Raw genomic sequence first — 21863 nt, 5'->3', positions numbered from 1 at the left:
TAAATATAGCTGTAAAAAGTTGTGCACCAAAAAGAATTTATTTCCGTCTTATCTACTTAGTAAGTTTGCCGTAGGGTCTGCGGTGTCCTCGGTAGTGTCTGCCTCCCGAACCTGTGCCTACCACAGGGTCGAGAGGCAGACACTACCGAGGAAAAGCCAGATATAACTCAGCCAGAAAAAAATACTATAGGTAATTTTTTAGTTTTGTAAACAAGTATTTGCACCCGAGAAGATGGAATGTCTTAGCTGTTTTTATTTTGGTATTATTATGAATTACCACCTAATTTTAAAGAACCTGGCTAGCGTGGTGGACTACGGCCTTAACCCGTTCTCACTGTGGGCGCAGACCCTGGTCCTGCCGGTAATGTGTTGATATGATCATTGAACCATACCTATTAGAGCGAACAAATAAATTTCATTCAATTTTATTGCGATACAGCTACTTCTAAAAACCATTTTTCAACAATCGCCAAACGACAACAGCTATTGACTAATGAACTAACACACAATAGAGTTTTAATAAAATAAAATGCATTCTAATCCCCTATTTAAATTCAATGGCAAAGCAAGTGCAGGGCTAATCATCGCAATATAATGGTCCACCGGTTTCGGGGGGACGTTTTTTTACTGCGCAAGCGAGATAGTTACACTGTATCCATACAAAAAACTATGACGAATGAAAGAGACGGACGATTTAGTCGATTCATTTGGATTGACTTTAAATGATTGCCTTTTTTGTTCGCCGGTGATGGATTGCGAATCATTTCGTTTACGCCAGCTTCACGTGTGTTAAATTGTGTCTATTTTTTGTATAAAATAAATCGGTAGTACGGATTCAACATAAAAGGAAAATAAAATGGTAGAGCTGAATTGAAAGTTAAAATTCTTTTTAAATTATAAGTGGTGGGAAGTGGTAGAGTTTCTTTTTACTTTATTGCGCAAGAAAAAAAATTTCACATAAGACGAACTTAATGCTAATTATTCACAGATTTTTTATTTAACTTATTTATTTCTGGTAAAATAAATTTAATAAAATTTTTCGATCCGCTAGAGATGTATTCTTTCGTAACTTTCAAACTTCGGTTGAAATGCATTTCCTTAGCCCCATCGTAATTCGAGGTGATTTATCTACATAAGTAGAAGAAAGACAACATAAGATATATTAGCCTAGTTAAGAAAATGCTTTGAATAAAATAATTAATTATTTATTTAATACATATGTATCATAAAATTGTTGCCTCTTCTTCTAGTACCTAATTCTGTAATACGAGTAGCTACCAATTTTCCTTAACCCACTTAAAAATAACAAGCTTATCAATTCAATGTAAATTTTATTATTGTTTTTTTAGATTTTGGGTATACAGTTGGATGAAGCTTTGTACCATCTCAATACGACATCTCAAAACTAACGAGAGAAAAACCACCGACTCTTTGTATCCCATCATCATCTCAGCCAAATAGTGTTTGTCAATCTAAGACGTCGTGATCCGTAGTTAAACATGCTAACCTAGACCAACGAGGCAGCTGTACATGTTTCAGTATTTATATAAACATTAAATCATTAACTAATATTATAAATCAGAATACGTCTGACCTTCATTTACGCCCTAACTTAGCAACTTGATTTTTGGCGGATAGTTAGTTCAAAGGACGGAGAGCAACATAGTATACTTTTCATGGCAGAAAAACTAAGGGTTCCCACTTTTTTAAAAACTGTAGTAATTGCGGACGAAGAACGTGGGTAACAGTTAGTAACCAATGAATTGAGAAACTCCTTCTATTCTAAAGCTGGTTAAAACCTCAATTTTTTGCGTGTAGACCGAGCACCGATCCTTCCTGTATGCACCCCTGTCCCGATACTAATTGCGTAACTAAACGGCAGGGGCGCGTAATCCTATATTGATGTGTTTGTAAAAACTATCCGATCACCCCCTCCCCGCGCCCGCTACCCGCTTGCAGATTCCCGCTACAGGATCTCCACACTGAATAATTTAGTGTGTTGACGAGTTTAATTTGTTTCTTATAATAATAAATCAGATTAACATTGTGTGCTGAATGAGCATAACATAAGTAAAAGGTCAGGGAGATTCACCATGCGAACGAAGATGAACCAATACTAGAACAATATTTAAAATTAAATTTTGTTTTTGATTGCTAAGATGCTGGCAGCATTGCCCCTCTGGATGGCCAAACTAATTCGTTGGCCAAGGTAACTGCCCGCTCTAGGATCACCGGTAGACTCGATAACCCTTTTCGATAATTCTTTGAAAAGGGCTCTTGCCTCCGGACCCCACGGTCCCAAAGTCTCTACACCAAAAGGCACAAAAATGAAGCTGCTATCCAGGTTTTCATATTTACGCCTCTTGGCCTGCTCGGCACTGAGGGGCAATGCTGCCAGCATCTTAGGAACTGTGCCTCGCTGCGGTGGTTTCGAGGACGTTGTAGATTTTATTTAGTTTTTAAATAGTTTATTTTAGGTTATAGTTATGTATTAATAAAAATTATATTTTTTGATTGCTTCATTAAACTTAAGTTTAAACTAATCGATATTTATAATAGCATTATAAGTAATCTAAGCAACATAACATATGATTAAGAAGCTGCTGAAAAAAGTAAAACAGAAACCTGGCACCGGAAAATGGAATGACAAGAAATGAATAGGAAGTAACATTATATATAAAACAAATAAACCTTATTACTTAAGTCATAAAGTTAGGAAAACTTTGTAACATATTTTCGTGCAAAATGTCTTTGCAGGGAAGCAATGACTTACGGATCTGAAACATGGCCATTAACTATGGACGATAAAAATCTCAGTAGACAATGGATAGTGATATATATAGTTGGAGTGATAATATGTAATCAACAATGGTTAAAATAGGTAGAGTATAATAACCTGAATTTGAAGGAGCAGCAAGTTGAGACTACCTTACGACTACACTTTTGCGGGAATATTTAGGGTTTTTCATATCTATATATCTGATACATAAAACTCTAGCTTTAAAAGCTAAGCCACCAGGCTTTTAAACATAAAATAAAAAATGTTGAGTTCAATTTAAACATCTAACCTTGTCTTTCGTTTAAAAAAACTAAAAAAAACGTGTCCCTGTTACTTTGTCAATTCTAGTTGACAAACATACATATTTCATGCCATTACTTTTCAACATTTTTAACTTTACACAACACTTTACACGTTCCGATCATCTGTGATCAAATTAGAAAAAAAAAGATCCGTAATAGAAACCAGTATATCTAAAATGCACGGCGAGCACTAGTATCAATGTAGCGTTGGTAGACCTACCACCAGCCACCAGGTCAACAGACGACATCAAGTCAATAGCACCGAACCTGAAGTGAGCTGGGGAAAAGCAGCCTAAGTTCGTGGAATCTCAACAAAAATGCTATGCCCAGTAGTAGCATATTGCGCGTAGTGCCCAAAGACGACACAATCAAAACTATAAAAGTATCTCACTATACATAAAAAAATAATACACTTGCTACGGATAATCAAAACGGTTGCACGTGCGACAAATCGATGACTTCATTTATATAGATGAATTTTATAAAATAAAAACCCTCTATCAAAGGGGCTCGGCAAACAACCGTGAAGCGATGTGGGCACATCGTATTGTATACAAAATTACGGTTTATTCATGTCCTGGTGATATGATACGCAATTTTCAATTATAAATCATCGTCTACAAAATAAACATATTTATTTTATGATGTCGATGTAAATTATAATATTTTCGATACGTAATGGGTTACTTCTAGGTAAATATCCAGCGAGTAACTTTTCTGTTTCGTAGTAGAGAATACTAGCCTCTAGTGACAAACTAAATTTCCATTAGTTCCCAAAACAACGTGGTTTCAAGTTGTTTAATTTTAAGAAAGCTTAGAGAATCTTACTGCAATATCCACGTTTATCTTCGTAGATGGAATATTGCATAAGTGATTCTGTGAGCAAACAAATGGTATTATAAACTTTCTAATTAGTTCATTGGTTATAGGAGAAGAAAATGGTCCAAAGCAGCATATTGTTATAAAAAAGTGGCTGATAACTTTCATAAAAACAAAAATTCAAAACCCTCTGGAGTCTGCCATCTGGCAGACGGCATATTGTATACGACTGCAAATAAAGAATACGCCGTCGTGTCGTGTCGTTTTTGATTGCTTGCAAGCAAAAAAAATATATTTGTAAAGTTGATTTGTTATCAAAAAGTTATAGCAATTTTTATTGTTACTATTTACACATGGTTATAACTGTATCTTAAGATAGGACTTTCTACGTCATCAAATCTAATGAGTAGGGACATCACGTCTACAATGTATGAGTAGGTAAGTAACTATTTAAATTATTATACTTTTTAATAAACAAACAATTCTGTTCTGATGTAATTAATTACCTCTATTATCAACCGACTTGTAAGAAGTTTTTTTTATTTAATTTACGGACAAATTAGTCGATGAGTGGAAAACTGTCGCCTTTGAATAGAGCAACACTTTGCATTGTCCATCAACCTGATGGTAGTGGTGTTAAGGCTCAGGCGCCCGTAATAATAACGGCAACCACGTCCTACATAGCAATGATGCTTAGCGGCAGAACTAAGAATGACAATAGTACTTCCCCAGGCCAGACGAGCTCTGTCACAAAAAGCTCTAAATACTACTTCTTTTTGGCAGTTTTCGAATTTAAAGTATTTAAATTTCGAATTTATTCCTAAAGAATCCTCATCCAGGCAGGCTCAAACCCAAATAAGTACCTATGTCAAATCAATGTTCTAATTTTAAGAAGTCATGTTTTGCCGAGCTCACTTTATGTGGGATAGGCACAAGAAGGCGGTTTGTTTAGTATTCAGGTATAGGTTGAAGGCCGATTGGGGCAGTGGGCAGCATCAACCCTGCTTTCTGAGTCCAAGGCCGTGCGTTCGATACCCACAACTGAAAAATGTTTGCGTAATGAACATGAATGAATGTTTTTCAGTGTCTGGGTGTTTATATGCATATTATAAGTTTTTGTATATATTATTCATAAAAATATTCATCAGTCATCTTAGTACCATCTTAGTACAAGTACACAAGCTACGCTTACTTTTGGCCTCGATGGCGTTAGAGTATTGTCGTAGTATTTAATTATTTATACGTTAAATAAATAAATTTATTTTTTAGTACCTTTCATTAATTTAAAGGGTGAACTGTCTATTCTAGCATCTCCCACGTTGAAGTTCGTTCTCCCCGGCAGAACTCCTCACAGGGTACGCGGTCTAGTCGAAAGCAAGGATTACGAGATCATTCTGACATCGAGCATTCGGTTGTGCCAACAATTGTTAGTTGTCTTTCTTTCATTTTTCCATCACTGAGATGTTGGTGATTACTTTTGCTTACATTAAACTCAAGCTACGAGGGTTCCATACGTGCCTCTAAAACCTATGTACGTTCATAAATCTCTGAACTATAATATCTCTACGTACTTACATTTTAACTTCTCGAGCGGTTCATGATGTAATGGCGGCGCGTGGTGTAAAGGCGTGTGCTGCGGTTCGTGATGTAATGGCGCCATCAGACTCGATATGGCCGAGCCGACGGAAGCGGCCACTGACTCGTGCAAATGGCCGCCACCGTGCAGGTCCAGCTCACTGAGGCATAGGCCGTTCTCGCTTAGCGGCTCCATGCCAGCCGCCAGCGCCTCCTTGTACACGCGGAGATGAATGGTGAAGCCTTTGTGCCACGGGGGATGAACAATGAGCCGCTATGCGACTACGGTTGGAAGTTTAGGCTGCTCGCATTTGGTGTACCTTGAAAAAAAGAAAACGGTATTGTAGTTTTAAGTGTAATTTTTAAAGTTTATTTAATCCTTGTTTCGGGCAACTAAAAGTGCCGTATAAAACACATAATATACTATAGAATATATATAAGTAACTATAAACACAACCTGATAAATACTATACATCAATATAATAAATGCGAAAGTGTACTGTTTGTTTGTTTGATTTGTTTTACCTTCTTTTGCTTCCTGCCGTAACTAAGCGAATAATCAACTTGATTTCTGGCATAACGTTAGTTGAAAGGATGGAGAGCTGGCTATTACTACTATTTATTCCAGGAAAACAAACGGTTGCAATGGGATTTAAAAAAACCCTCACTATAGCTACGAGACACTCTAGAATATTCGTTAAATAACTTATTATTAGGTGGACCCCTTATTATTTAAGATATCGAGTTAAAAAACATTAACTTGTTTTGTGGATAACATATTTACCCTACCCTACCTATGTCTACCAAAAGAAATCTTTGTCGTAAGCTAACTTTTCACATCTGTATTATCTTTATTATTATTAAAAAGTGTAATAACTTTAAAACGAATCTATTCTATTCCCTAAAAATAACCAATTAGAAAATGTGACAAACTTAAAGAGCATTCAACTTTAACTAGAGTGGCATCTCGATTCAAAAGTTTCCTACAAATTTACAGCTTATATTCCTAGTGAATAGAAAGCTAAAAAGTTTCAACTGCAACAATATATCTGTACAATATAAAACAGTATTATCAGTATGATTTAGAGCGTGTACACAACGCTGTAAAAAACAAACACTGAACCTAAATAACGGTGTGATGGAGATATACAGTCTAACAACTTTCATATTTCAAATACGCTGTCAGTAGATGGGCATCGCTTTTTGGGATCATAAAAAGTAGAATAATAGGTGGAAAAACGCTCGCACATAGTGATTTATGCGTTTAATTGCCCTTTTTTGCATACGGGCGACGTCGGGAATTCAATGTTCGACAAAAGAACAAAGGTTGCTGATGGCGAAGCGCGAACGTGCTTATTCCGACGGCGCGATAAAGTTATGCCGAGTGCAGTTTTATATTCTGCAATTATTATCTGTTCCGATGAAAAATATTGCATTCTATGGAGAATTGTAAAACAGAAAACACGAAATAGGTACAAGATTTTTTAAGATTAATGGTTGCTCTTCGCTACGCTTCAACTGGTTAGCAATTTGGAAATAAATAATAGGTACGCCGAAGTCGGCGTACTAGAGTCAATATTTCACGTTTCCTCCTAATAACAGTAACTATAAGGTCTAGGCTAGTCTATACATACGAATAAGACCTGCAAAACTGTATTTTTCAGTAGTTTTAACACAGTTATTTTTTAAGCCGTTAGCATTTAATAAGGTTATACATAGTACTGATGCTATGTATGCAATGGAATCAACTGCATTCCTTTTCAGGAATACCTTTTTTCATACATGTAACTTCTTTTATAAAACCAAAAGACGACTATTGGTTTTATAAATTCTGATTTCTAGCACGTTGGTAACTCCAAATGAAAAAATATATAAACCTTCAATATTAATACAATACCAGAGCCCAAAGTTTAATATTTCATAATTTCTATTAAGGAAGCTGATTCAATATTATTTTTGGAGTAATTTCAGTCATAAGTTAATCAACTAATATTTGGTAAATCTGTGTTGGAGAAAGTGGGGATAGGACTTAGAATTTGGAACTCCCTAACATCTGTCTATATTTCCTAAAAAGATTGTTTGGGGATGAACTTATCAGAAGTTGTACGCGGTGAGAGTCGCGGGGGTTCACTAGTTAAAAATAATGAGGTTGGTAAACAAGCGTTATTATGCAAAACGTGCTTTTGGCACAGTTCAGGTTGTTGCCTACAAAAGTTTCCTTAACCGATTTCGGCCACGTGGTCAATCTCCAGAGCGATTTTCCCACTACGCGGGAGATATAATAATGCACAAGTTTGTGCGCAAAACTCAGTTGCTCTCTATTCCCTCACTGTCATAGTCCGACACGATCAGAAAGAGATCAGGCGCAGGACCGCCAGCTTAACTTGTACTCCGAGGCACAGGGATGAATTACCGCCAATTTCCAAACTCTGGGCTTGTACTAAGAATTTCTTGATAAACAAATACTATTCGATGGCCCGATCAGGGGAACCTAAGACCTTGTGATCTGCAGTCGAATATGATAACCACAATACCAACGAGGCAGTTGCCTCTAATATGTTTAGTTAACCGTTTGTCATAGGGCCTCCTGATTTACTCTGATTTATTATAAAATAAAAAATGACATCACACGTGGAGCGTTTAGTATAAAATACAGTGGTAGTAAGGTGTCAGACGGTCAACAAAAACAAAAAAAATATATGGCGCAGTGGGGATTGCTGTGATCTTATTAAGGATGTCCTAGGTTCAAACTCCAGCTGGAGCAATTTGGGAATTTATAGTTTCAAAATGTTCCCTGATCTGATTTGGTAAGGCCTTGGCTAGGTACGGCCCTACTGATAAGTCTTGCCGCTAAACAAGTGAGCGTACTCATATGTTAGCCCCATATGTAAGTCTTAGACTGTATGAATGAATGAATGAATACACTTTTATTGTACACCAAAGAAAGAAGGAGTTACAGCGATATAAATACAAGGTAATATAGAGTGTACCTAGTAACACAAAAAACTTGTGGGGGACTTTAACAAATATCTTTGAATGAACCGATTTAGTATACTTCCGGCTTAAAACTCACCTATCTAAGGATTGACTTAAAGAAAAGTATCTAAAGTATCACCCATTTGTATTTCCCTTTCTCAAGAATATTTTTTGCAGACTAATTACATAAAACAAATTTGCAGTCTAATGCCATTACCACAATCGAGACAATACTTCAGAATAAATATTGTGCATTGGCAAACGTCAGAAATATAAAGATAATAATATATTATACTAATAATATATTACAAAACAAATTGACGGAAGAAATGTAGTCCTAAAATCAGTTGTAATTTCAATTTTATCATCAAAGATAAAATAAAATTTTATTTAATATAAAATTTCTATAGTTTTGGATAATGTTTCGGAAATTAAATTTTATAGTTTGTTTTACACATTAAGACTTTGATAACAACCAAATATGAAGTGAATTCCGTACGGGATTATAACAATGACAAATTACACAGAAGATAACATGAAGTTGTTTTTATTCCATTGTTTAATTTCAACTTCCAATTTGTGTGGACGTTATTGCTTCTTTCTTGATTTGTCTTCTTCAGGATAGGCAAAGATCATTGACTATACAGCCAGTGATTTAAAAATAAGTAGAGTTTCACTATCAAAAATAATCCTAGCACATTCAAAACTATTTCTTCCATCAGAAATAAACTATACAAACTCGACGTCAGTTTAAAATGTTTGAATATTTTTAATAAGTTATAACAAAAGATCCAAAATTTTAACCTTTAGATCATAACATTAAGTTACAAAGATATTGCAAACGTGTATTAATCCAATATATTGTCAAATTAACCAGTTTGATGAAACCTCAAGATTTTAGTTAAAGTTTCAAATATCCCAAAATTCAACAAAGGCTTTAATTGAGAATGAAACAACTTTTTCACCGAATTTTACCAGCAAATAACTAAACATTTCGACTATAGTATTTAAAAATTTGACGTACAAACTTACATGAAAATTTAGGTAAAATGTAGGTAGATACATACCTATTTCATTTTAAATTTGAAAACTATTTCAAATTCATGTGGTATATTAATAATAAAGGCACTCCAAACATCACAAAACAATCGTTTAAACACAAAGATATAAATTTTCTTTAAAACAAAGTTAAATAAATGCTTTTTTGTTTCAGGCGCATCACAAAACAAAACACAATGTAAAATTAATACGTCACTTCGATTCCTTATCGACACACTAGGTTGTTTTAATAAAACAATCGTTTCAAAGTGGAACACAACTTATTTCTATATCATTGTAAGTTATAAAAGTGAATGGGAGTTGAATGTAAAACATGTGTTAAACGACATGTTACACAAATATTTGAGTGTATCTATTTGTATCTCGTATACCTATCTGCTGATAACGTGACTTTGTGTATCGATATTGACACGCATGATACTCGTTCCGTGAGAAAGGTTATTCTTTGTAAATCTGTTTTCGATGATAACAGAGCTAAAAATTGTCACTACAAATTTTAGCCCTGCTATGTTAGAGAAGATCACCAGTAGAATATTCATAGACAATCTGGCAGTCTAAAATAATGTCTCAATATAAAATATATATATGAGCTGGAAGTAGTCGGTTAATCCGCATATTTATAGGCCTTGATGTAGGTCAAGGTTGCCATCAAAGAATTAATCGCATAGGTTGCCATATTGCAATTTGATTAAGATCACCTACTTATGTATCATAATTTTATCAAACAAGTGAAATGAGTGTATAACTTTCATAGTTATTAATATTTCTTTATTTTAAATAATATCCTTCATATGAGAAATAAAGTTAAATATAATTCATAAGCGTATGATGTGGTTGGATTTTGCATTATAAAGGTATTTCAGGGCACGTTCTTTTAACTTAGATCACCAGGTGGGCTAGGGAAGTTTGTTGACGTTGGAAAACAAATTACTTTCCTTTTTCTAAAAGTAACTTGCAGTTCCTATGTAAATTTATACCTCCTAACACTAAATGGATCAAGGCCTGAAATAAATGTTTTTTTTTTTTGCTTTCGGCAATTTATCATTGTCATTGTCCTCAGTCTATTGATGTCTTACTCTCTCAGACGGAAAGACATTTAGTGCATTGAACCTCCCTCCAAGCATGTTAGCGGGCTTTAAGTATTATTATCATTCTTAAGTGTTAAAACTGGTGATAGCAACGTGATAATCCACTCAAAAAGATGAACGGCAATTTTTTTCATGACAATTAATACTTAGTCTTTAACAGTCCACTGCTGCACTTAAAGCCTTAAGCTAAAGGCCTCTTCCCAACGGCAGGGTTTGCAATCCAATTGCAAAGGGTTTATAATCTCCACGCTGAGCGGTCTTGGTGAACGCAATAGATATATGAATGAATGAATGAATACACTTCTATTGTACACCACAGAGAAAATTTACAGAGATACAAATACAACAGCACAATAAGGTAGAACGTACAATTTTAGATGGTAGTAGAAGCAAAGAAGACGCTGCTGCCAGTTATCTGTTTTACTTTCTAAGTTGCCTCGCAGGGTACCGGAAGAAGAGGGGTATCAACCGTATTCTAATCCGGCACCACACGGCTAATGTACTTAAGCTTAAACGAAAGTAAGAACTTTCAAAAAGTGTAACGAGCGAGCGGCTCCTTATTTGATCAGCACTGATTTGAACGTAGCATAAAGGTCGGATAGTCCAACTAGTTGCCATAGCAACGGTATCGTAGCGAAAACAAAATGTGATATCATATGAGTTTGTAAGTATGTATATGATATATGTAAGTATACGATAAATAATCTGTAATTTTATAAAGCGTACTGTATTCTAATCTGGAACCTCACGGCTAATGTACAAATAACTTAAACGTAAGTAATTACTTTCAAAAAGTGTAACGAGCGAGCTGCTCCTTATTGGATCAGCACTGATTTTAACGTAGCATAAAGGTCGGATAGTACAACTAGTTGCCATAGCAATGGTATCGTAGCGAAAACAAAATGTGATATCATATGTGCTTGTATATTTGTATATGATATATGTAGGTATACGAGAAATAATCTGTGATTTTATAAAGCTATGCTTTGCATGGTGCATTTACACTAAGATTAATTGTTCACCCATCTGATGGTAATTGGATACTCTAGCTTGTATCTTCAGCTACTTTGCAGGGCATGCATGGAAGAAGTCCTACGAAGGGACGCCTTGTATTCATCAACCTGAAGAATAGGTGTTAAGCCTCATGTGCATCTAAATCAACCGGAAACCTTGTAAGACAGATTAAAACAGCAATGCTCTTTGGCGGCAGAAAAAGGCATGGCGGTAGTACCTCTGCGGACGACCTCTCCCAAAACTGCTACTAATGTAAATGGGTGTTTATAAATAATTCTCACAATGTGTAAATAGCTTACATAATTTCGTTCCAGACGGGTAACGGACGGAAACAGAGCTCAACTTTTTTATACTTTTATGTATCAATGAAATGTGAGGTAAAACTCTACACGCAGGATTTTATAGATTACGAATATAGGTAACACAACTCTGTTATACTACACTAAAGATTATGAAATTTGTGAATCGTGATAAAATAACCTGTCAAGCGCGAGCGAGCCTCGTTTTGAGAGAGGTCCGTACATATTTCAAACCTTTATGTTTGTTGTGTCAAACTCAAAATATATGAGCAAGGCATGGCATGGCAACGATTTTTTTGAAGTTATACATGTTTTGGCGCGTTAGAGAAAAATTATGAGAGTAAATTTTTACGATGCGCGCGCGACACCGTAAAGTTAGCTATAATCAACATACCAACTTTAGAAAACTAGATAATGCGTTATAATAAAACTATGTATTAAATATTAATATCAATGTATAAATATATATTTTTTATTGCTAGTGTCGTTTTTTCTACAAACGTAGAATAAGGAGAAGGATGAAATGTTTCAAACGATTTTTATCTTGTAACGCCAAAGAAGTATAACTTCTAACGCGTGTACATACACCCTTTTTTTCTTTAAATAACTATGCTGAAGAGTTTATTTTTAATTGGATATCAGAAATCGTTTATTTACGCTGTGCTTCCGTCATTAGGTCACTTTATTTTCTATCATTTATCTACTATATTCCTCTCATTCAGTTAATATTCGAAATATTTTTTTTGCATTTTAAAGTACAGAATCCTAAAACCATTGAGTCATTATTGTTAATCAACTAAGAAGCTATCAGTTTATTATCGACAGGAGCCGAAACGGATAATGGTATATGGTGCTAATTTTGTAGTAAACAAGTAAAATAGGTAGATGTAGTGCTGTCCTTTTCCACGAATAACAGAGTGAAAAGGATGGCACTACATTTACATTTCTTTTAGCTCATTCAGAACACTTATTTAATCTACAGGCAAGAAAAGTTACTTGGCAAGTAAGTGCTTAATAGGTTAATGATCTAATAAGTAAACCAAATGCTATACCGAGATGTTTAGCATTTGAACTTCGTGGTCTACGAGAAAGCCTTCGACTCTATTGAAACCTGGGCTCTGGAATTGTGGTTTATGCCAAGTTGATGTTTTAGTGTTTATGGCACTATGTACACTGCGCTGAGGTGTTTGTACAACGCTTCTACGATGACCTTTCAAGTCGAAGATCAACAGACATCCTTTCAATATTCTAAAAAGAGTTTAGCAGGGATATCCCCGAAATTCTTTCGCGCTCTCAAATGTGTTTAAGTTATTGGACTGGAAAGTTCCAAGTTTAAATATAGCATCGGTAGTAACATAATAATTAAGGTTAAAGTAAAAATAATCATATAAAAATATACGTCTAGCCAGCCAGTAACTGCTGGCTATTAAAAAAAAATTTAAAGTTTAAAAAGAAAAAAACAGTCCCATTAGTTAAGAATTCTGAATATTATTACCGAATTGTGTCATTAAATTAGTGTTATGATCGATACTCACATAATACAAACAATACATTCTAATACAGTAAAAAGTGTTTTACAGTATGTCCCATTCTTTTACATTGAACACTTTATAATGGGTCCTGACTTTGAGACATTTTTTAAAGGTAAGGCCTAAAGTTAGTGCTATCTATGACATGCAACCTGCGTCCGCTGTGGTTTTCAAAACACAATACAAAACATGGCCTTGTGAGCAAGTCTCAATGAGGATGAGGTATTTCCTAAGCGAAATCTACACCAAGGTGTCCAACCGCAGACGTTTAGTAGTAGCAGAGTTTTTGTGAAAGGGCTCGTCCGGGGAAGTATCACGGCCATGTTTATTTCTGTCGCCAAGCAGCATGGCTGTTCCAGTATGAAAGTGGAGGTTGCCGGTGTTGTTACAGGCTCATGAGGCTTAGCACAAGACGTCACAGCCTTTCACTTTCGAGGAGCCGAATTCGAATCCCAGCACGTACCGCCAACTTTTTTACGCGCGTTTTTAGCAATTAAAATATCAATTGCTTCAACGGCGAAGGAAAACATCGTGAGGAAACCTGCATGCCTGAGATTTCTCCATAATGTTCTTATAGGTGTGTGGGGTCCACCAATACGCACTGGGCCCTTCTCATTGTGGGAGGAAATCCGTGCTATGCAGCGGGTACTGGGTAGATAAAATGAGGCTTAGCACCTACGCCACAGGGTGCACTGTTTAAAGGCGATGGATTTCTACTTACAATCAGGTAGGTCATCTGCTTGGTCTGTCAATGAATACTAGAAAAAGAAAACGCGTCCTTCGCAGCTTTCAAGTTTGCGCCATGCGTGCGAATAATCATTAGAACCTTGGTGAAAGGCACGCTTTTTGGATTAAAACATTTCTAGTGAACCGTTTTAGTCGAGCAAAATCGTGGGCAATAAGTTTATATACATGTTATAGGGAGTTGACAAATTATAAGACTGACACTTCTTTAGTTAAAGATGAATGATTGATGTTTACGTTGATGATCCTACATAAATTATAATTGATATGTGTCTTATATTTTTTTATCTACAGCCATATCTTATAAACCTGATTATGAATTAAAAAAGAGTTTAGGTATAATTATAATTGGTATATTTCATTGGTATATCTATTAACTTATTTCTCTACGGTGTATTTTTTTAATCATCATCGTCATATCACCGGGAAATCACAGGGCACGGGTCTCCTTCTCCAATGAGAAGGGGTTGAGGCCGTAGTCCACCACGCTGGCCCCGTGCGGAATGGTGGACTTTTTTGGTGGATTTTTTTAAATATTAGGTACTAAAAAAACATTTCATCCCGCGGTTAGTTAGATCTGGCCAGATTATAAACAGCTTATTTTCACTGATGAATGTTTAGTTCTAACAATCCTTCCAATTTAAGTAGGAATGAGTAAGTAGTGCAAGTAATGTGTAGTAATAAAAAACACATATTTATCTACTGCTATCTACTTACACTTCTCGTTAAAGGTCACTAATTTAACAACGTAGCACATTTACAGAGTATTACAACGGATTGGTTTTCGGATTGACGTTATTCATATCTCAGCCTCTATGATCTACTTTCACGCCTCCTTTAAAATTATAGGCCATCGGGAAGTGGGTATCCTTATTGGTTCAAATCAGACTTCAAAAAATAATGAATAGGTTCTAAATTATCTGTTTGAAGTTTCTTCATGTTTCACAAGAGTAACAAGAGTCTGGCATTTTTAAACCGACTTATTATTTATTTAAAGGGACATAATTTCAGATTAGTCCCAAAGAAATTTTAGAATCATTTTAGTTTTCAAATCAAATTATCTGGTAAAAATACCTATAGCCAAAAAGATTGCATGACTTGCCAACAAAAAATCCAAACTACCTTTTTTATCATCAGCTTATTTCCCCTCAAGTTTTTAGTACCAAAATTTCTAGTTCTTTTTCTTTTAATGTAAATAAAAATAACAGTTATCCGTTAATTTTCTATTTTTCCCAATCTTACATCTTTTATTACATAAGTCCTAATTTGATAATATATGACTACACTTAGACATAAGAGATAAAGTCAACATCAATATCCATGCGATTTTATTCATCTACTTACCTTATAGTACCTAGATACGTTTATCCTAATATCATAACAAAACCTGCTTTCTACGATAGTTCCATCGATCATTATTAAACAATTTATTTTTTACTTTCAAGACTAAAGTTAGCTATAAAAAAATTATACCATACGCGGAATCTCTTTTAAGTTAATTTGTTTTTATTTATTTTAATAAGTTTTTGTTTTTTTTACTACTTTTTAAACTTACTTTGGGTACACTAAAAGTAATTAATAGATTGTTTACTTTGAAAAAATAAAGAAAAGTATCCAGTGGAATTATTCGTAAATATTCGTAAACATTGTTCAAAAAGTTAAATTTTAAAAAAAAAAAAAGTTCCGTTTCGTATACTACTTAACTGAAAATTAATATTTCTATTTTCTGAGCAAATTACTAGGTTTTCAGGGATGTGATTACCCGCTAGGTACACAGTAACCAACATAGGATATATGATAGCAGGTCGTGGAATAATTTTCAAAAATCCGTCTACAATATAGATTGTAAAAACAACTTTAGAATACCCAATGTTTTTATACAAGTACACATCCCTGTTTACAACGTTTACACTAGTATTAATACCTAATTCACTAACCTCTAACCTTAGTACTTACAGTGAAAATTTTGCTAATTCCTCGGTTAGATCAGTTGAACAGCTGTTGAACGGGATTGCTCCTGATCACAGTGCACCAAATCCGCTGATATCCGTCATAATCTGCTCCAAGCCGCTGGATTACGAGCACGCGGTCAGCCCGTCACCAAACGTAAACACAGAACAGATACCGATAAATCAAACCGCGCGATCTCCACCGGAGTATTTCTAAAATCCGCTAAATCCTTGCGGGGCGTAAAAAATACTAGTATTAAAAACAGTCTTAAGTGGGCTTACGAACGCGCGCGCTACGGCCCGCACTGGCTCTAATCTCGGCCACTTCCCGACGCAATTTGAACCTAACTCCACCACTCTATACATCATTCGGCATTCCCGCCCACCGCGACGTCGCGACCCTATATGTTTCTCTCTCTTTAGTGTACACATTTTCCGAATAGAGCTGTCCCGCTCTAGCTGAAATCTCGCCGTGTTGAGTTTTCAGTGCGTGCGGGTGTGGGGGCGCGGGGGCGGCAACGCAGTCAGCTGGCCGAACTTATGCGGATAAAATCGACTTTTTATCGGGCTGCTGTGACGCCTCGTGACGTCACTGTTTACTTCGGATGGACGTGGACGCTATTGTGACATTCAATTATTCGGTGACTTAACAAACATCCTTTTAACTACATTTTTTTCTCAAATAAAATCCTAAATTAAGTAAGTTTTTTCGTAAATTATAACTAAATAAAACAATATATTTCAGAAAGTTGAAGGTAAAATAGACGTGTTTACTCATCAGGATGCGTTTAAAAATCTGTCAGTAGGTAAGTAATATGCTCTGTTTTATATTAAGTTTAATCTAGAATTTTGTATGCATTTATATTTAAAAAAAAAAGGTTTGTAGAAGCATAAGGATAAGGCAAGAGGTAATAAAAATTTAAATCATCCTAAATTTATAAAGCAACGTCCAAAGCATTTAAATCATGCAATATGTTTTCCTTATAGAGAGCAAAATAATTGCAGTTTAAATCGTTTGCAGCGTCGCCCGCAATAAATAAACCGTTCGCAACGTAAACAGATCGGGCGCATTAACCGCGTCGGCGTACATAAAGAGAGTATAAATATAAAGTTCCCACTCGCTGCCGCGCAAACTTAGCTAAACAACGCCATAATTGCCTTCATTACTTAAATTACTGAAATTATTTATTCAAAAAGCTGGCAACATTTAGGCGCGGTATGCCCCGCCCACCGCGTGTCTGCTGACCAATCAGAAGGCGCTATGATGTAATGGGAGGGGCGCGATACAATATGGCGGCCAGACGCGCAACCTTCTTGCAGCGAGCACGTCTGAAACACGACGCCGTGTGTGCTTTTATTCAGGAATTTCCATGTGCTTTATTAAGTTCATATAAAAAATTTTATATAAACTGTTTTTGTAGTTCCTAATTGAAAATCTGTAATCAGAAAACTGTGTACAGGATTACCGTCGGCAAGTTCCCGACGGAAAATGCATGACACAATGGAAAATGTCTGCTTTTAGTAATTAGTAAGTATAAAACTTAAATACCGATATAAAAAAGTGTGTAGATACTTTATTTGTTATCTATTTACGAAGGTACCTATGCAGTGCGATTATTTATAAATTATAATTTATTCTGATGATGCGATACGACCCTATTGATATTTATAACTTGATAAGGTCGTATGTAATACGTACTGAATATAATCTAGTTTTATAGTAGGTCTCTGATTAAACAGATCCGGCTTCGATTCAGATGCCCCCAGTATCTAATATTTATTTAATATCTCAAACTAAAATAGATAATCGTCATAGTGCTAATTTCGTTATCTACTAATCCTAAACATTAGTTTACCTGACTGTCAAAAAGTGTTGCCACCTTTTTGAAAAAAGAAAATTGGTAAAAGGCTATATTTCTATTAAAACTGCACCAAAGGCTTTATTTCGTACTCCACAAATATTTAACTAATATGACCACTTAAATTATGTTGCCAACTTTTTGGATAGAAAATAAAGAATGCTTTATATGCCTAATAGTATATTATTGAAAGCAATTTTGTGAACCTAAATATAAAAGTCGCCATAGTGTTAAATTTCACTCTCCGAAAATCCGTACCTAATTTGACAGCTTAAAGAGTGTTGCCAGTTTTATGAATACTTATGGAAAATAGGTTAAGGGATATATATTTCATAATCGACATATCTAAAAAGGTATAGTCATAATTTTGCACTCCATTAATCCTCATGAAAATTCGATGTCATATTATTAAATAGTATAAATAGGTTTTTTAGAAAAATTATCTCCTGTATTTTCATTTAGGATTTGTGTCATAAACTGTAGGTATTAGCACTTAGCCTTTGTTATTTATACATCTCTTTCTAACTTATATTAATTGCCGTGCGTTGTTAGTTAGTGGGTAGGATTGTTATAATATCTAAATTATAGTAGCCAAATGTCAACTGCTCATAACCTTCTATAAATAATACGATAAGTATATTGTTTTTCCCGAAGCCGGGGCGTTAATGGTTGAGGAGTTCTCCCGGCACTTCACCATCAGCTCCTTTGATGTAACGAGCAAAAATTGCTTATCTACTATCTACCATAATTGCAAGCTTATTATTGTATCGTTTTGGTGGCAATCCTAATTCTTCATCGGTTTGACGTTATTTTACTTTTCGAAAGAAAATGCTCAAGTTACTTAAAAAATACTTAAATCGCTATAGATGTTCCTATAACATTTGAAGAGTACCCTCGATTTTTCCAGGATCCCGCCAATAGATCTACACCATATTAAAATAGGACCACACCACCACATACGAAACAACATCAAAAAAATCATCAAAATCGGTCTATAATTGGCGGAGTAATTGTGTAACAAATATATTCAAATTCAAAATATCTTTATGCACTTATGAAGCGTTCATACATATATGTTTACATAATTGTAAGGGGATGGTGATAACTTTTTTTTTTTATATTATGGTACAAAGAAAAACCATACACTCGAATTGAGGACCTCCTCCTTTTTTTAAAGTCAGTTGAAAATACAAAAGTTATACTGGAGCTTCTCTTAAATTTAAAACTCTACTTTTAAGCTTGTCAATTTAGTTTAGTTTAGAGACTTGTATACGTAAGGATATTCGTGTTCGAAAGAATTGTCAAAATTGGAATATTATTGAGACATGATTGTACATGCTTAATGCTTTTTTTTTCAAGTAACTACGTCTATTTTAGAAGCATTCTTGAAACCTTAAGTCTATCTGTTCGTAGTGACTCTACAACAGGTTCGGAAGACAGCAGTTGCTCTTTTCCAACGTTATTTCACAATTTACCAATATGTTTACTAATATCTTGTTCTTACAAGATGGAATGAATAAGAAAAAAAGAATGGATGAAAGCGAAGCGGCCTGCAAAGTAACATTGTCATTTAGTTGATATCAATTGTGTAGTTGACCACAATTGAGTTAATGCCTTTCAATACATATTTAAAACTTAGGCAAAGGTAATAACTACTTTCGATACCATAATATTAACACTATATATTTATACTATATACTATAATATTTATTTTATGAAAGCAAATACCCAACCCATAGGAATTCTCTACTTTTCTCAGACGATATGCAGATAACACTAATAAATAATGTCAGTTTTAAATAAAGTATTGTGTTATCGTGTTTTACAATGTTGTAAAGCATTCTAAATCTCTGAGCGCTATAAAAATACGGCCAAAGGTCTATGTTTGTACTTTGCTTGAAATAACATTTTAAGTAATCAGGTTTCACATTTACCCATATACAAAAGTACGTTTTTATATGTTAAATATATAATACATACTTATAAGACCGATAATCAATCAAATATTTTAATTAACAGTGGACGTATTTTTGTTTTCAGATCTCGTCGATATTCCGGTTCTAACCCGATCATCAAAATCTCTACATATGGCATAAGGCATGACAGTCTCGACAAGCAAGCTTATCTGATATAAAAAAGACAGATAAAATATAAAGACCAAAGATGAACCAGTTTGCAAGAATGGAGACTACTTACATATCCAATAAAATCAAATCAAATAAGATGAAATTAAAATAAACTTTATTGTACACCATACGTAACGTAATAACAAGCAACTGAAAAAAAATATGCTACAAAAGGCGTCCATATTGCGCACGAGCGATCTTTACCAGACAGCCTACAATACAGACAGGGGATGTCAAGAAGAAGAGATCTACGATCTGAGTGCAGGAATTTTGGAAGGCAACCCATCCGTTTAGCCATTATAGCCTAGTTTTTAGGGCTTCAATGAACTTGAGGTCAACACCTAAAACATGTCTTCCACATGAGAACACCCTTGTAGAGGGCTAGTTGTACCCGCTATTTCACCTATGATTATTATTTGTGTGTGCAGTATGTATTACTGCCCTATTAATGTTACCAATACTAAACCACTTTCGTATTTATAACATTTTTGGTTTCACGGGATAACCTGTGTATTATGCTCAGATTTAACATACTTTTAAAACATTATAAACCTGATTTAATATAAAAAGATCTGTCACATAACGTGACTTTTTCCAGTAATGCAAAAAACAATGTCAATGTAATTTTGATCGATTGGACTGGCCGCGTGATTTTAAAATAAAACAATAAACACCCATTTGAAATTTTGGGTAGCTTAAAGGTCTAAATAGTATCAATAAATGTGTACCTGTCTTCTAGTTAAGTTTTTTTTACCTATATGTCTATGACGTCTTTAAAATTATATAATTTACTATTGACCCCGTATTTCATTAGAGTTGTAAGTAAAAATCAACCTATTCTACAAATTTTCATCATACACACTAAATTAATTTTATCAAGTAAAGCTATGTATGATTTTACTGCGCAAGGTATTTTTCGTTTTGCATAATATTAAAAATGATAATAATAATAATAAATAAATATAGCCCCAAAGTAAGCGTAGCTTGTGTCATGGGTACTAAGATGGCCGATGAATATTTTTATGAATAATATACATATATACTTAGAATATACATATAAACAGCCAGACACTGAAAAACATTCATGCTCATCACACAAACATTTTCCAGTAGTGGGAATCCAACCTTGGACTCAGAAAGCCGGGTCGCTGCAAACTGCGCCGATCGGCCGTCATAATACATTAGCAGGCCTCGAAAACCACGTTGAAACGTCGATTTCAGTTATTACCATATTGTGGCTGAATGGAGAGCCCAATCTCTCTCTTATATGAGACAGTAGACCTCTCCCCAACCGTGGGACATTTTCGGGATAAGGAAGATGATGCTCATCTCATGCAGCTTATAATAAATGTGAACATAGACTATTATTTAATCCATTAGTTAGTTATATATAAAAAAAATTGGAATAGAATAAAAAATACTATTTATGTGGTGTCTACTTTGGTTATGTTAAATGTTTGAGACAACTAAAAATTTCAAAAATCTAAATGAAATCTTCAGCCATCATACGCTCTTAGCATCACGTTTCTTCTCTTCTGCTAAATATTTCAGCGTCAGCGTCACTGAAGTGTACCGATAATGTACCCGTATTTATACCGTCATGAACATCAGATATAATTTTAATTAAGTCATGAAAACATTTCATTCATAATTAAATAAGAGTTATTACACATTTTTACATATTATTATTTTTACACATTCGTTAAAGCTGCTTTTAAATATAATAATATATCACAAGTTAAGTT

At 34.6% G+C, this 21863-nt stretch overlaps 1 protein-coding gene across 1 annotated transcript in view; it reads right to left on the bottom strand.

Moving 5' to 3' along the window:
* The window catches only part of LOC120627567 (pituitary homeobox homolog Ptx1), a 65212-nt gene extending 48807 nt beyond the window's left edge, over nt 1–16405 (bottom strand). Inside the window, exons 1-2 of the mRNA XM_039895570.1 lie at nt 16141–16405; nt 5476–5795 (exon numbers count right to left, since the gene is read on the bottom strand). Coding sequence (XP_039751504.1) covers nt 5476–5671 — 196 coding nt within the window. The 5' untranslated portion in view covers nt 5672–5795; nt 16141–16405. The remainder of the gene's footprint in view (nt 1–5475; nt 5796–16140) is intronic.
* Between the last annotated feature and the right edge of the window lie 5458 nt (nt 16406–21863).

This window comes from Pararge aegeria, chromosome 11 (genome assembly GCF_905163445.1).
Source record: "Pararge aegeria chromosome 11, ilParAegt1.1, whole genome shotgun sequence".
In the NCBI taxonomy this organism is placed as follows: domain Eukaryota; kingdom Metazoa; phylum Arthropoda; class Insecta; order Lepidoptera; family Nymphalidae; genus Pararge; species Pararge aegeria.
This window is presented reverse-complemented; position numbering and strand designations above follow the sequence as displayed.